Genomic DNA, 13,977 nt, shown 5'->3' with positions numbered 1-13,977 from the left:
ATATTTTGCCGTTAATTTTCTTCTGGTAGTTGCAGTTTTCTTTCTAAGAATAGGTACTTAACAAAAAGGCCAGTGAGAAGAATTCTACCTAGCGTGAGATACCGGAATTGACCCTACTTTATTGCACACCAGCTGCAGTGTGTATGTAACACCTCATTTCACAGCTGATCTTTAAAGCTGCTGCCATCTTGCTTGATCTCACATCAGTGTTGTCTTAAACTGCTCAACAGCTGCTATCCAAATACTGTGGCTCTGAAGTCACTTCTCATTTTAACTCAAGATTTTCTTTCAGCTTTTGATGAAAAGCAGAACATTTCTTCAAGATCTGAAACCTCTGGCATCCAAGAAATGCCATCAGGTGTACCTGGTAATACTGGAAAATGTGATTTTCAATAGAAATTCTCACAGAGATTTCGTCATACTTTTGGTATATTGTTAGTTAAGCTTAACATGGATCAGAATAACTACAGAAACTGTCATAATTAATTTCCTCTCTCAAATACCAGACTAACTTAGGAAATTTTGTATGATGCTCTAAAACAGTAAATACTCTCTTCTAATTTTGGTCTACATTCCTAATATACTTACAAATCTGTATTGCTGTGCTTGATGATAATAGGCTTTGGCATGTCTGATTACATACAGTGGCATTCTCTTTTTAAGTTGCAGTACTGCAGACGGGTAAGAGTGAAAGCTGATATAAGTTTTGTTTAAATCTCTGAATGAAACTATTCTAATGGTTGAAAGTGTTGCCTAAGTCCCAGAGACATAACAGGATCAATAGCAATATATATATAGGATTCAAAGTAGTGGAGAATGGACCCTTAAGACCTTTCATTTGAATATATTTAAAGCAGTTATCCAAGTGAGATATTTTGCTGCCAGTAAGCAAGACAGCATATGTCCGAGGCTAATAGAAATAAAAGCATGCTTATCAGATATATTGCTGTATTGCTTGAGTACGACTTTTTAAACTAAACTGCACAATATTGTAATTAAAGGAAATATTTGCCACAAATTGATCTTGAGCTGGCGCTTCTATGGTAGATGTGATGCTTTCAGACACCCTTGAAACCTTTCATACCAGACTCCAGTAAAATTAAACTGGTTGAATTATGATATTTTCTTGACATTTAAATTACTTACACTTAATAATACGTAATAATCTAAAATATATATATTTTTCCTGTTCTTCCTTGCCAACATTTATTAGGATTCTTCTACTTCCTGTGTTCAGAAAGTAAACTAAAACTTACCAATGCCTTACAAAATGACACTGAACACATGCAGTTCTATCAGTGCTCAGGCTTCTGCTTGTTTTACTGTCCCTGCATGAAGAAATATTTCATTTCCTTTCAATAATAACAATTCCATCCAAAGTCTATTTCAAGTTGTTGCCAGAACTCCCTTGCTGTAAAAAGTGGGCTAAATGGGTGTTTGACAGGAAACTTTTAGTAGCTGTCCAACTGCCTGTACTCGCAGGTTAATAGCAAAGCTTGCGGATTCCAACTAAACATCCTTAAAATCAAGAAATGGAGATGAGTTAAGTTTTATGCATTTATTCTTCAGAGGTGTTAATCAGTCTTTATCATTAATGCATCTTCCTGAGCAATAACTTACAATCAAGTGCCTTAACAGAAAGTTTCAGTAATGGTTTTCTACATATTGATATAATAGCACATCCAAGTTCAGTTCTTCATTCTACGTGCTTTGCCTATAAAGAAAGTTATACTGCACTCTTTTGAAACCAGAGGGATCAATTTCCCAACACTTACATTTGGGAGAATGGAGAAAATCATGTCTGATCTGGTCTGGAATTCAACATAAACGTTTCCGTGCAAAGATAAGTCCCAGATTTGAAGGAGAGTTAAAAATGTGATTAAATATGATCATAATGTTTAATTAACGTATTCTAGGCATAGGTTTGGTATGAGATTACAACCATTAGCATGTACAGTTGTTTGTATTTAAAGGACTTCCTTGGAACAACCTAAGGAATTCTGGTTTTTAGTTTTGCATGTGTGTGTTGGGAAGGGGAGGAAGAGAGAGAGAGAAGAGAATGAATAGAAGGACCTTTCAACTAAAGGAAGGTGAGGAAGTCCAGTCACACAACGAGGACTGCAGTGAAATACTTGGCCACATGTTATTTCCCCTGGAGTGGGTCTCTTAGTGATCTTAATGATCTCTTAAAAACCTGTTGCTTAGTTGGTCACTTGTTTTTTAGTTGCTTTTAGCAAATGTTTACTTGCCAAGGTTCTTCAAGCCTGTTTGAACTCTTCCTCGTTTCTTGAAGACTGATTAATGAATTCGTATTTATTGTGCTCTACAGAGCTACACAACCCAAAAAACTAACGTGGCTATTCAGGTAATGAACGATACTTTCAATCTAGACTTACTTGTTTCCTTTAAAAAACCAGTGTTGTCACTTGTGCAGAGACTGCCTATTTCAAGATGACTTTCATATTTGATTTTGCTACATAGGGACTAGTCATCAAGTCTACATCTCATCCTTTTTGCAAACCAGGCAAACAGTGATGGGGAAGTAATGTGGGATTCTATTTTAGTTTTCGTCACGTTGCCACTTCCTTCTTTCCGCTGTGAACACCTTCAGACGTGTTTGCTTTTAAGTCTAAATGGCAAGCCTGTTAAAGAACTGTTTTCTGTCAGTCTCTTCTTGACCAGCAGCTAGAAAGCATTTTTGGTACAAAGTGCTAAGGGACCAGTCTTTTATAGCAACTTGTAACAATTCCATTTTTCAGTTGGTGTAATTTAAACTCCAGAAAGTGTAAAAGAAGTTTCTTAGGAGTTCTCTCTAGCATCAGATATTGGATCCTGTTGCCACCATATTGGGCTGCATATCTTTCTCATTATTCACTTAATACAGAGAGGACTTTTAAGCATTCGGTATCTTGCTTGTGTTTGCAGTTACATCATCTTGAACAGCACAACTTGTGCTGGGTAGTGTGTTGTGCTATCCCAGCAACAGTGAGATTCCTCAGCATTTCAAATCCAGATTTTCTTTTCAGCTCTTAATGAAACACAGATAGTTTCACAATTCATGTCTAAAGCATCTTGAGTCCCGGAAATACCATCAATCCAATCTGGTAATGACATTTCTTGCAAACTGAGTGTTCTTGACAGCGAGGAATTACCAGAAGAGCTCCCAGTGTGCTTTTGGTGAAATATTGGTTTAATTTTCCTTACTTTGGGGATAAGAACAATTACAAGATGAAAATTCTGCATCGGGTACTACTTTAATTTAAGGCAATGCATATGTTATTTATAGTGCTGGATTATGATTTTTTTTTTTAATTCTTAGTTCACTTTTGCAATACTAATTGGTACTGTTACTCATAATTGCCATTGACCAAATATCTATTACTTAATGTAATAGAATTTTACAGTATAATGTCCTGGGCACTTCTGTGCCTGTGAAGTACTGTGAGGCTGGTAATCGAACTTTAATTTCTCTATTACATGCAGAGTATCCTGATACAGATAACTAATGTATTGCTTGAAGTTATACTGCTTTTTATTTTATATTTACTTTGTTAGTACTATAGTGAAGTTTTGTGGTTATTGTTATTGAAGACATTTTCCTGGTCAGTTACGATGTTGGTGTGTGTGTGATGTGTACGGGGAATTTTCTTTGTAGATTTAATTTCTGTTGACTGTTCATGTTCACTTGTGGTTTTAAAACAGTTAAAAAGTTGTTCAAGTTGTAAATACTGCAGTTGTGTAGAATTTTCAAGTATATTTCTCATGAACGAGGACTCTTAAGCTCTGCTGTAGTGACTAAATTCTTATTAGGGAGATGAAAGATAGCACAGTGGGCATTGCAAACCCAAGTTCAGGTTTTTTTAAATAGCTCAAGACTTGGTAGTCCAGATATGTCTAAGGGAAAAAAGAATTATATGTTCATTTGGGGAGATAAAAGGTTTGTCGTCCTTCTGCATGTATCCTAAAGAATCAAGCCAGTTTCTTTAATATTTTTCTTCCTCTATAGGACAAATTCAATGCTGAACACAGGAACTCTCCTTTTCTTCTTTTGGTATACTCTGAACCTTGTCTTCTACTGCAGACCCCTATAGATATTTGCAAATGTTCTGTAGTATTTCCCTGTACAGTAACAAGTAGGTACTCTGTTTTATATTTGCCATCTTAATTGCTGTGTTTAGCAGTTCTTCAACTCAGTGCTAGTAAAGATGCAAACATTGGCTAGGTAATTCAGAAAACATATTTGTGGAGCTCTTGTTATTGCCATTTTTCAGCAAACAAAATGAAGACGGAGAGGACAGTAAATATCCCAGAGCCAGAGAGATGCGTGTAGTCAAACGGATCATTGAAAGGGAGAAATTTCTGAAACTCTTTCAGTCCATCCCCCTGTCAGTCAAGTCCACAAACTTTTATTGCATTTTCAAAGGATTTTGTTTGCTTAGACTAGAGGAGTCCAGTGGAGTTCTTTCAGAACAAGAATTCCATGTTTGAAATTTTCTCTTTGTTGGTCCATCAAATTTGTGCTCTTCCACTTTTCCTACAATGTGTTCTTGCAAGTGTGATGGCAGTTTCAAAATTTTGATTCCATTTTCTGAGGTATCTACTGTTTGACTGTCTTCCACTTGGGTTAAGAATTTGCTCTATGCTCTTATCAGAAACTCTTTTTTTTCAATAATATATTCTTATACAAGAAAAAGGATTTATATCATGATCTTTGCATTTCACTGTTGTCATTTGTGTATCTGTTCACTAATTTCTGGAAAATGAATGTGACACTTCTTTTAGCTCATGCTTGTCTAACAGTGTGCTTATGAGGTTCTGTCTGTTTGAAGTACTTCTTACCTCTTCAGGATGAAAACCTGCTCCTGTAAATTAAGGGATGCTGTTCCATTTAGAGATTCTTACTGATTTTGGTTAAGAAACCACAAGTTGTTTTTCTCCTTGTAGTTGGCTCGAGTCTTGATGGAAATCCTTATTAAGTTCACCTGTATGCATTTTTCTACAGAGAAGCTATTGCTTCCTTTTTTCCAGGCATGTATTTTTTAGCCCCAAAGTTCAGATTTTCAAGGATAGTAAAAAATATAGTGATCAGAGCTAGTTAATTGCTTTTCAGATTAAATACAAGGTGGTCATTTCCAAAACTTGACAGTATCTTTGATGCGGGCTGAAGTTCTGGCTACAATATTCGTTGACTAGTTCTCAATTTGTAGTTTGAAAATATTTGTTTGCTGCTAGAAAATGGATTTTGGGATCTGTCATTTATTGCAGTTAAAAGGCAGCTCTGGAACATCATGGCTGCCATTATTATCTACTAGGAGCAGTGTTTAGCCGGTGGTTGGAGTTTTTTGGTAATACAGAGTGATAAAAAATTGATGTATGATTTATTTGGTAGGAAAAGTATACCTGAGAAACTACAATTTACACTGATTTATTTGGGTATGACTAAAGTGATGCCTTTGTATGCATAGAGAGACTGCCATAACATCTCAAGATAGTTTCCATCTCTAATCCTAGTTCTCCCAAGACCAGTCCTGGAGCCCACATCTTTTCCTTCCCTGAAAACCACGAGGAAAGTGATGGGTAAACAGTGATTCCATCATAAATTCTATCATTTTGGCAATACTTAAATATGAAAAGTGTTATTTTAAAACTTAGTCAAAACCTTTTGATTTTTTTTTTTCTGTTAGTGGCAATGCCAAACATGTCGGTGAGGTGGTCAGTCATTTATATAAAAGATAAAAAGATAGCAAGGAGATACTTAATTGTTAAGCTTCTCAATCTGTCATCTTAATTTTCTGCTCTATAGGTCTAGTTCACTAGAAGGTTAACTGTTTGTATTCTACATTAACTCAGCTTGGCCACCCTGATTTAAGAATGGAATAATACTCTAATGAATGCAAATATTTATGTAAAAAGGCTGAATATAATATGGGCTTCGTTCATTTAAAACTCTGGACTGACACTGCTTTGAAAAAACCCTGTTCATCTGTAATAACTGAAGGCAGTTTTCTCGTTTAATCTTAGTTACTCAGAAACCAAAGCTGAAATCTACTTCTCCTTACCTTGCAAGCCAAGGAACAGTGGAGGGTAAATATGATATTTTCATTTTTTCTTTTCCCCTGCCAACACTTGACATAATTTTCATCTGCTTTGAGCAATACCTAGGTTTGCTAATGCACTTTGGCTTGCGAAAACACTTGCCATACTAATGACATGATTCTGATGTTTGAACCTATGCTTTTTTCCATCACTTGAAAAATCACTTTTTGCAGGAACAGCTGGCAAAAAGAATTTATCATGCAATGCCTGTGTGTCTCTAGATGCAGTCTTTATTTTGAAAATTCTTTCTAAAATGAAATAGTCCAATATGGCAGAAACATAATTTTACTTCCTCTTAGTGTTGCTATTGATGTGGTATAACTGTGTCGTAGATTCCTTACAGGACATCAATCATTTTTTCCTCTTCGTTTCACTAACTTGAGCACTGAAGTTCAAGCTTGATGGATAGGCGTGTTACTCATTGGCTTAGAGACTAACCTGAAGGAAGAATGGGAATTTTCAGGTGTCATGGGGAATGGTGAAGCCTTTCTTGGGAATGGTGAGGTCTTATGTAGTCTGTTCTTTGTAAAAATAATAATAGTGACAACAATAGTAAGAAAATACCTTTTTGCAAAAATTATTGAACTTCTGAGGAGAATTGGAGTTATGACTGAATATTGATAGGATAATGTGCAGTTTAGTCCTTCATGCTGGAATAAGGAACTATTTAGTATTTGTAGTTGCTTGCGTTTGAGATGTACACACCACGAGTCATCTTGAATTCTAAATCCGAAGGTGGGTCACTTGGCTCCATGTTCCCTCTGCAACGACTGTTGGCATCTTTCAAAGAAATGTAAGGAGTGCTTTGGTAAAGTAGTCATTTAGCCGTTACTCTGCTGATGGAGAGCTATTTAGCTACTCAGTTTCTAAGAATATTGTGTTAGTTGCAACCATGGCAAGGCGGTTGCCTGCCGATTTGGTCGGTGAGTCACAAGATACTGCCAGGAGAAGGGATGTATTGCCCTAAATCCAGACCTTTGGGGTGTTGTGAACCGGTGCTGCTTGTACTGCTGTGGCAAGACTGTGTGGCTCTCTCAAGATCATTTCCCTATCTGACCGTAGCAACCCAGAGACCGGACCTGGAATCCACCTCATCTCCTTCACTGGAAACCACAAGGACTGTGATGGGTAAATAGCCAGTGATTCCCTTCCTATGTCACGTACTTTGGCACCGCTTTTCTCTGCAGCGATGAGCCTGTTCAGATGTTTGGATGTCCTGAAAAGCGGGTCCATGATGCGGTTGGTCCCTTATGGCTCCTTATTAGAAATGGCTGCATTTGGAAGCTTTCTGCTACCTTTTTTGGGGTTCCCCTTCTAGGTTTCCTCTGTTACTTTGGGCTACCTATGCCAGTTGAAAGACAGCATCATGCTGCTACGGGGAGCGATGGTGTGACGTGGACGCCTGCCCTGAGCAGGGCCACGTCTCCTCGTTCATAGCTCTGTCTTGATACCACCCATGTGACAGCAGCCTGTCTGAGGAGCTGAAGGTGGTCTTTGTGTTTGATCTTAGCTACTCGAAGACCAAGGCTGAAGTCCACCACTCCTTCCTCCCCGGCCACCCAGCAAACCGTGATGGGTAACTAGCAAAACTCTTCTTCTTTCATTTTCTCCTCTCTCTCTCGCTCCCCATCACACCTCCCACCGCAAACCACCTGGCATCCTTGTCATCTTCCATGGAGAGTATGAAGACTTGTTGGTGCAGCTTGTCCTGCCGAAGCACTCACCACACTTGTTCTGCGATTCTGTTGTTTGATCCCGTGCTTTTTCCATTGCTGACAAGCGTTTTCTGCGGGGACTGAGTGACAGCTCACGTAGAGAACGTATTATCGCACCTTGCCGTCAGCTGCCATCCCCTGCTTATTTGTGTTTTGGTAGCGGGTCTTTCTTTCTCTGTCACATTCAAATAGGATCGCGTTCTTAGGAGGCAAATCCTGACAGCGCTGCGGTTTCAGCTGCCCACCAGGGTTTGCTGGTCCAAGGATGCAGTTACTGGTTGCTTCACTGCTGACTGTCAAGGCGGCTGGTTGTCATCTGCCCACACCTTTACGTTGCCATTACCTGGAACTGGGAATGTTCTGCCCTGCTGCTGCTTTTGGGGTCGCGTTAGGGTTTTAAGAACGGTGCCTCTTTTCAGCTTTTGGTGAGTCACGGCACGTTTGTTCAAGGTTCAAAACACGGGCAGCCTTTGGCGCCTGGCCATGCTGCGGACCTAGTTGGGTAACGATATTTCTCTTCAGATCTGGTAACGATGCAAGTCGGGAATTGTTCCCAGATATATTGTTGTGCTTTTAGCCCAACTGTTACTTGTCTCGGGCCTTCGTTGGGGTGAAGCAGAAGTGTAGAGATGAAACGGCCGTACCTGAAAAGCCGTGTTTACTGAAGGCATTGGTTGTGGCACTTGGTGACAAGAGGTGGAGATGCTCGTGGCGATAGGTTCTTTCCCACTGGGAGCTGTACAAGACCAGTCGTGTGGCCTGGCGGTGTGTTTTGGCCCACGAGGGAACAAAGCGATACATGAGCAGGGTGGTAAGCCTACAGACCTGAAGTCGAGTGCAAGTTAAAAGTGTAGTGAACCATTTTAATGTATCCTTCCCATTGAGATGCAGTTGAATTGTAGGTTCCCCGATGTGCTGGCCATGTTTCTTGGTGTCTCAGTCTGAGTGGTGGAAAGTGATTCTGAAGTGTGTATTTGTGGCACTGGAGAAATCTTGTATTTTTGTCAGCTGAGTGTCATGTTCTTCCGGGTCTTTTCCAATGATGCTGCAATTCTTTCCTATATTAACCCTTTTAGGATCCTTTTACCTTCTCTTTTGCAAGAAAATGCTTTCTGTGTAGCAGAAATTGTACATCTTTGCTCTGTTACCCCTATTTTTAAATAGTGTTTTCAAACTGAGTTGCGACATCTTGTCACTGCAAGGCATAAACAAGTCTTTCTTTGCCTTTCACCTCTTTTTAGTTAATTTTTATGTTCTTTTTCCTTTTTTTTTTCCCATCATATTGTCTAATGTCTTTGAATATTTCTTCATGTTTCTTGCAACAGCTACTTCATCATTTGCATCACCCGTGCATCTTCATACATTCACATTAGAAAATCCATTCCATGGGCATTTGAGATTTTTTTTCCTGTCTGAAGTCCCTAGTTCATTACTAATGGGTTGAAACCTGTTCAGTCTATAGGTTCAGATGATGCCAAAAAGAACTTTTTGTTTTGTTTTGTTTTCCAGCTTCACTGGATTCTCATCATATTACTTTCCCGTCCCAAACAGCTGCATCTGCAGAAATATCAAAAATAGAGACTGGTAAATTGTGTTTATGATATTTCCATAGCTTAGGATTTGTTTTTGCATCAAGGATGTTACAGTTACCAGCTGTTTGCTCTGATTGCTTGGTGTTGTCTGAAACGGAATTTTGTCTGCAGTGTGATGCTACATGATGATACTCTGTCGCATAGGATCAAAGAACAAAAACACAGGAATCAATATTGGTTTGGGTGGTTTTAATCTGTAGGATATAAGGACCACTAGGTTGATGGAGTCATTATCAGTTATGAAGATAAATTCTTGATTGGGACATTTTACCCTGGGTGATTTTTTTTGTTAGTCATACCATACGCATTTTGTGGTTTTCTCCATTACTAAGCTTTTTTTTCAAGTTATGTTAAGTTATATTGGAACTTTTCTTACTGGGGTCATAGCTATCCAAGATTAAATTTGTGTTCATAGCAAAGGTATGTATGTGCAAAAGATGAGAAGGAAAATTATCCTGAACCTGACAGTCAATATTTCAGCAGTATTGCTTTGAATTTTCTGCCTCACCTTCTGGTTCTTCAGTATGTCACAAAAGCTGTGTTAATTTATGTTCTGTCAATTATATAAAATATGACAATTTAATTTAAATGACAAATTACATGGTGCGTGCTATATTAAAACCTATAACTCAAAATACTGGCATCTGTTAAATTGAAACAAGCAAAGCATTGGCCATAGAAATACCTGGTTGTAGTAATTCATATTACATACATAACAGTATGTAGGTCTCTTTCTACAGATGCAGGTGAAGTCAAAAGCACAGGGTTTTTGATATTACGTGTGCACAGATGAATTGACTCCTATTGATAAATCTGCTTTTAGGGGGACTACAGTTTCTGTCAGGGTGTGTCTGTTAGGTACGTGTGAGTTTTTCAGAACTTTGAGGTTTTGTTCATTTCTTTTCAAGCTGGAAATCTTGTGAAACTGTATTATAGTGGTGTTGGCATCTTTCAAAGCAACGTAAAGCAACCTTACCTTTTCTGATGCCCCATTCCCCCTTATTTCTGCACCAATATGAATCTCTGTCTCAGGGTTATTTACGTTTTTCTGCAGTTACAAGTTCAGCTGACCTGGAAAAATCTATGCCTCCACTTTCCAGAACGCCTCATGTGCTAACAACAGCTATGGGTAATAGTAATGCATTAGCTTTTCAGTTAAACCACTTCTGGTGTTTTGATAGCAATTTTGGAAATCCTGTTCATCCCAGGTATTTTGGTCATCTGCCATACTTGATTTCCGCTTGAGTCATGATCATCAGTGTAGATTAAGTACCCTTTTTCACACAAGCCACGACAACTTGTGCTTGCTGCTGAGAAACTCACCTGATAGTGTTTCTGATCTTACATTTGGCTCTCAGAAAGCTACTAAGGCTATTTTGAGATAAACTTAAATGAAGCAAGCTTCGTTTAATAATAAGAATAATAATAATAGTGCCTAAACCTTAATAAGAATCTTAAAATTACTTCTTTTTTATTTCAAGCTTAATTGTTATACTCTCAGATAGATGGATACACACTTTTATATACTCTATATCATTTATGCCAGCATAGTAAGCTTCTTTCTTTCTATTTCTTACTGTTCAGTGATTTTTTAACTTTATTTTACCCTTGTTTTATACGTGTATATATGTACACAGATTATACAACATTAAAATTCACTCACAAAAGCTTGACAGAAAACAAAGAAGTGAAGAGAATTAAGACAGTCTTTTTTACAGAAATATATTTGCAGTGTTTTTTTGGTTTTGTAGATTATATTTTTTCTGCCTTTTTTGGAGTGCTTTATGCTTATAACCACGATGGTAGAAGTTCTTTTATCTTTGTATTTTCTGGGTTACTTTAAACTACATGGACCATGCTATCTAAAGTAGTATTAGCTTTGGTTGGCTGACACTTCAGTTTCAGTTGTCATTTTAACCACTAGCTTGAGCTCCCACTCTAAACCAGCACTGCTCCATTGTCAAGGTAAGGCATGCTTATTGTGGGTGGACCTCTGCATTGCAAATTAGGTGTGTTATAACCTATAACATTTTTTGTTTGTTCTTATAAAACAAAAAAGCTATGTGTAGAATTAATAATCATAGATACTGTGACCTGTTTTTTTTATAGCTTTCATTGGTATTCAGCCTGTTCTTTCAAGCCCTGTGACACCTAGTAAGCCTGAAATAGCAGATGCTGGACCAGGTACAACAATCTCTACCTAGTTCTTAATTCAGTAGCTCAGACCGTGCTCTAAAACTCATTGAAATGAGTACACTCGTAATCTTCACTTTCAGTACAGGTTTGGATTAGACTCTAACACCTGAATTTTGAATTTAGATTGCTGTTAATGGTTGAAATTGGTGCTTTCCCACACTTAAAAGGCGTATAGCAACTCATAGTCACATGATTCTCCTTCAGTATTTTGAAAAATACACCACATAGATAATTGAGAAAACAGTATTCATTGTCCAGTAGTGCAGATGAAAATACTGTGATGTATGCTGTAGACTGCATTCTACTGCTGTAGCCTTGTTAAAAATACTAAGGAGAGTGTATCCTTAATGGCATGAAATTGGTTAACAGTCACAGACACTCGATACTTCTGGTCTGAAACCATAGTTGGATCAGTTCTCAGCTTTCTACTCGAAAGTTTGTATGTTTTTAATATCTGACTAATTGATTGTTCAACATGTCGTCTTCATTAAATGAATTCCTACATTTTACACCATACCATCTTCCTTAAGTAATGGACCAAAACTCAAAGTGTTCAAATGCTCAACATAAAATCTTACTTGGTAGTGGTTGAGATCCAGACCAGTGGCAATGAAGGCGGGAGTAAATGAACATCCAGAATTTCTGCGCATCACATATGCGATGATTTATAGTCACTGAAGCTCTGTGCAGTTCAGAAGAGTGAATTTGTCTCTAATGCATACTAAACTGATAAGTGTCCAAGCATTAGTGAAGTATTTGTTGTTCTTGTAAAAACAAATTTGTTTTTGCTTATGAAGGAAGAGTTTCTTCCATGAGCTCTTTGCTCTCTTATGACTGTCACCATTTCTTCCAACAGCAACAAGTGAATCCATTCTGGAATCTTTCACACCTAAAACTTCTCGTCCTTTTCAATGGCCAAGGGTAACATTAGGTAATGTTGTTGTTTTCACCCAGTGAAAAAGTCTGTGTTTGTTCTGAGCACTTCATCCCATATGAATGCATTTCATCTAGCATATCATTTCACATGCATAATCGTTATTGTTTCTCCTGGTTATAGAGTCTTGTTCTTCCGTTGTCATTAGACTGATTCTTCTTGATGTATGTCTGTATGAGAGCATAGTTCAGGATGGTTTTACTATTGTCAGAGAAGTAAAACTTGCCTCTTGCATGAAAAACTCTATCATCCTTTTATTAGTGTTCTGTCTCTCTCTTTCATTCTCATGCACACGCATGTGTTGTCTTTGTCTCTGATATGTAAACCTTTAATAGCGGAAATTTTAATCGTTTTGGAGGCATAGAATCTATTCCTGATCAAGGCACAGCATTTCAATATCATCTCCATTCCACACTTTGAAGTCTGATTTCATCAGATGGCTTTGACATTCCATACTAAGTTGTCTTTTCGTCAGTATAAACTTGTGGCATGTGCTGTTTGTTGTGGGAAACCCATGTTAAACAATTTTTGATTGCAAACTGAGCTCTTTCTTTCAGCTCCAAAAGAAATACCACTTATTCCTTCTAAACTGAAACCATCTGCTACCCCAGAAGTACAGCATGTGAAACCTGGTAATTGTGCACACCATTTTTATAAGTCAGTATGCAGAGACGTATGTTCACTAAAATATCTAAGCAAAACTTCTGAAAAAGGACAGGAGCTATGCAATACATAAGCATCTTGACTAACTCATCATTCTAAAATCAGTCATTTGATGTTGCCTAACAAAAGGAATGAGAGTTAAACTCATCAGTTTTATGCATTTGGGTCCGGTGATAAAAATGTAAACAAGTCTCTAGTTTTGTAACCATTTTAAAGGACTGGAAGGGAAAAAAAACTTCTTCTGGGTGGCACAGGGGTTTCTATATCACTTGTATAAGCAATATATATGATTATTATTTCTATAATCTCTTTTGCCAGTCCCCATCTCCCACTTTCACACGGACATACTGTGGCAAAGGTGGCATCTTTGCTAGTCACAACAGTTTGTTGATTGAAAGTAAAGTACTACGCATGTGATAAATAAGTCCTCCTGCAGGGAACTCAATGGAAAGGATTGCCATTTTAGTGGAAATAGGAGAGCTTTCTTAAAGTAGAAGGGGAAACTTTCATATATATGTGAGATTCATTCTTTGACCACAGGAACGTTATCATCGTGTCATGTCTTTTTTCCTATTCTGCTTTTTGATCAAAAAATAGAGCTCTGCACTCATGTTCTTCTGATTTGGGATTAAGGGAGATGAATTTGCCTCCTTTAGTGATTCAGGTACTAGACCAATAAATATTATGGTGTATGGTACTAGAGCTCTAAAATGTTTCTGTTCTCATATCTTATAAGCAGGCAGGTCGGTAAGAAGCAGAAGTTACCTTTGATGTTTTATAC

At 37.8% G+C, this 13,977-nt stretch overlaps 1 protein-coding gene across 19 annotated transcripts in view; it reads left to right on the top strand.

Annotated features, from left to right (window-relative positions):
- Window positions 1–13,977, top strand: part of ABI3BP (ABI family member 3 binding protein) — a 164,467-nt gene that overhangs the window by 85,276 nt on the left and 65,214 nt on the right. For 14 of the 19 annotated variants that reach the window (XM_087756354.1, XM_087756348.1, XM_087756346.1 and 11 more), the window contains 9 exons: window positions 5,512–5,577; window positions 6,022–6,084; window positions 7,159–7,224; window positions 7,607–7,672; window positions 9,321–9,395; window positions 10,458–10,532; window positions 11,513–11,587; window positions 12,456–12,530; window positions 13,091–13,165. The exons of 1 other annotated variant lie outside the window; for it this stretch is intronic. In XM_087756354.1, coding sequence (XP_087612480.1) covers window positions 5,512–5,577; window positions 6,022–6,084; window positions 7,159–7,224; window positions 7,607–7,672; window positions 9,321–9,395; window positions 10,458–10,532; window positions 11,513–11,587; window positions 12,456–12,530; window positions 13,091–13,165 — 636 coding nt within the window. The remainder of the gene's footprint in view (window positions 1–5,511; window positions 5,578–6,021; window positions 6,085–7,158; window positions 7,225–7,606; window positions 7,673–9,320; window positions 9,396–10,457; window positions 10,533–11,512; window positions 11,588–12,455; window positions 12,531–13,090; window positions 13,166–13,977) is intronic. 4 more of the 19 variants (XM_087756350.1, XM_087756358.1, XM_087756351.1 and 1 more) reach the window with 3 other exon arrangements.

The sequence above is a fragment of the Nipponia nippon genome, unplaced genomic scaffold (assembly GCF_047370975.1).
Source record: "Nipponia nippon isolate SJK-2023a ecotype South Korea unplaced genomic scaffold, ASM4737097v1 scaffold_2, whole genome shotgun sequence".
Lineage (NCBI taxonomy): Eukaryota > Metazoa > Chordata > Aves > Pelecaniformes > Threskiornithidae > Nipponia > Nipponia nippon.
Note: the sequence above shows the minus strand (reverse complement) of the source record. Positions and strands in the feature narration are given on the sequence as shown.